At 47.0% G+C, this 2771-nt stretch overlaps 1 protein-coding gene across 1 annotated transcript; it reads left to right on the forward strand.

Moving 5' to 3' along the window:
• The first annotated feature begins 1370 nt into the window (after positions 1 to 1370).
• LOC107646918 (uncharacterized) lies at positions 1371 to 2387 on the forward strand. Its single transcript, XM_016351061.2, has one exon. The coding sequence runs from the start codon at positions 1371 to 1373 to the stop codon at positions 2385 to 2387; it is 1017 nt and encodes a 338-aa protein (XP_016206547.2).
• The last annotated feature ends 384 nt before the right edge of the window (positions 2388 to 2771 follow it).

A 2771-nucleotide genomic window follows, 5' to 3' on the forward strand; every position in this document is an offset into this window, starting at 1 on the left:
GGTTGGGCCCAAAGTACATGGCGCGTGCGTGCCCCTAAACGCGAAGAAACATATGACAAATTTTATATCATTTTGAAGCCCCCGGATGTTAGCTTTCCAACGGAACTAAAACCGCTTCATTTGGAACTTTGTAGCTCAAGTTATGGTCGATTGAGTGTGAAGAGGTCAGGCTTGACAGCTTTACGGTTCCTTCATTTCTTCATGAGTTCTCCCACTTTGCATGCTTTTCTCCTCACTTCTTCCATCCAATACTTGCCTTATGAACCTGAAATCACTTAACAAACATATCAAGGCATCAAATGGAATTAAAGTGAATTGAATTTAGCTATTTTAAGGCCTAAAAAGCATGTTTTCACATTTAAGCACAAATCAAGGGAGAATTGCAAAACCATGCTATTTCATTGAATAAATGTGAGAAAAGGTGATAAAATCCCCCAAATTAAGCATAAGATAAACCACAAAATCGGGGTTTATCAACTAACCTCCTAGGGGTGACCCAAAGAAGCAGCGAACCGACCAGGAAGTACCTGCATAGGTTCAACGACGAATGCCTAGAGATCGACGACCTAACTGACTCAATGGCCAGCCTTTGCCTAACAAACGGGCTGCTGAACGAAGACTTCAGGAAACACCTCACCACCAAGCCGGTGTGGACAATAAAAGAAATCCAAAATGTGGCGAGAGAGTATATAAACGACGAGGAGGTCAGCCAAGTGGTGGCAACCAACAAGCGGCAGCCCACTTACCATCCTAATCGTCAGCCCAGTAGCGGGGAGAGGCCTAAGGAACACTCCAAGAATGGAGGGCCAGCTAAACCCATGAAGCCATTCCCTTGGGTGGTAAAGTTTACCAATTACACCCCCTTGACGGCCCCAATCACCGAGGTATACCAACAGATAGCCTACAAAGGTGTCTTGTCGAAGCCCCGCCAGCTTAAGGACAGAACTAGAGGAAGCAAGAACCTCTACTGTGACTACCATAAGGGTTTCCGCCATAAAACCCAAGATTGCTTCGACTTGAAGGACGCTCCAAAACAAGCAATCCGTGAAGGCAAGCTAGTGGAGTTCTCGCAGTTCATAAGAGAACCTAGGAGACGAGAGTGTGACCGATCCGACAATGACAGAAGTTGCGCCATGAAGCCAAGATAAGAGCCCGAAGAGGACAATGACCGCGGCCTAACCATCGTGAATGTCGTAGTCGGGAAAGATGCTGCACCGAAATCTAAGTCGGCAACAAGGAAGGACGCTAAAGTCCTGGCTGTGTCATCAGCCAGTAAGGGGCTCTCGCCCGGGAATGTCCCGACGATTTCGTTTGTACTGAAGGACCAATGGTTCCATGACGTACCCGAGAACCCCCCCCCCACGATAATCATGGCAAGAGTGGGAACTGGTTTGGTCAAGCGAATCCTCGTTGACACTGGAGCCGACTTAAATATTATCTTCCGAAATGTGTTTGACGCCTTGGGGCTCCAAGAAGCCAACTTAAAAACTCACCAGTACAGAGTGGTCAGCTTAGGTGACCATTTTATCAAGCCTGATGGAATCATCTCCCTCCGGATCTCCATAGGCAGAGGACAAGGAAAGAGGTTGCTAAATGCAGAGTTCATCATTTTAAGGGACTCCACGGCTTACAACCTTAATCAGGGGAGGAAAACAATCAACGAGTTCAGAGTGGTAATATGTACCAAGCTGTTGGTAATGAAGTTTGTAGCCGACAATGGGTCGGTGGAATCCGTCAAGGAAGATTTTGAAACGGCAGTCGCGTGCGACAATGCCAGCCTCTCCATAAGGAAGAAGTTAAAGGAGGCATCTGGGGTCTTCCTAGCCGATCTAGACGCTAGGGTTGACGACAAACCAAGACCACAGCCCGAGGAAGACCTGGAAAGATTTAGGGTCGGCGACTCGGAGGACAAGTTCACCTTCGTGAATAAAAACCTCTCCCACGACTTGAAAGAGCCTTTGATAGAGATGATTCGAGCAAATAGAGATCTGTTCGCCTTGACACCAGTCGACATGCCGGGGATTGACCCTCAGTTCATGTCACATCACCTGGTCATGAATGCAGAGGCCAAGCCCGTAGCCCAAAGACGAAGGAAGATGTCTGAAGATAGAGCCGACGGGGTGGCTAAGCAAACGGCCAGCATGTTAGAAGCAGGGTTCATCCGAGAACTGGACTATTCGGCCTGGTTGTCAAACAATCTCCTGGTTAAGAAGGCTAATGGGAGGTGGAGAATGTGTGTAGACTACTCCGACCTCAACAAGGCGTGCCCCAAAGACTCTTTCCCCCTCTGCAATATTGATGCTCTAGTGGACGCGGCAGCGGGATATTGCTTTCTGAGTTTCATGGACGCATACTCCGGTTACAACCAGATACTGATGCATAGGTGATGCATTCGCATTTTTTTAAAATTAGCTAGTTAGGTTAAGTATGTTTTAGCTTAAATTCATGCATTTTATTCAAAATAAACAAGCACTTGAATGAAGTTCTCATTGTACACTAATATGTCAAGGACTGAGTGATTTTCTACACAACTTCATGCAATTGCTCAAGAGGCAGAGCTTTGATATATTTCAATTTTGTTTTGTGATCATGACAGAGGAGAAGAGCACAATATCTTAGCGCTACGCTTGCTTGAAGAACGCTACGTTCCCCGGTAGCACAACCCTTGGCGCTACATTCTTCACCCAAGAAAATTTGACTAGCGACGCGTACGCGTGGGTGACACATACGAGTGGGAGGGATCTACGCTCTTCACCCATGAGCACTGCATT

This window comes from Arachis ipaensis, chromosome B6 (genome assembly GCF_059453495.1).
Source record: "Arachis ipaensis isolate K30076 ecotype BB chromosome B6, ASM5945349v1, whole genome shotgun sequence".
Classification (NCBI taxonomy): Eukaryota; Viridiplantae; Streptophyta; class Magnoliopsida; order Fabales; family Fabaceae; genus Arachis; species Arachis ipaensis.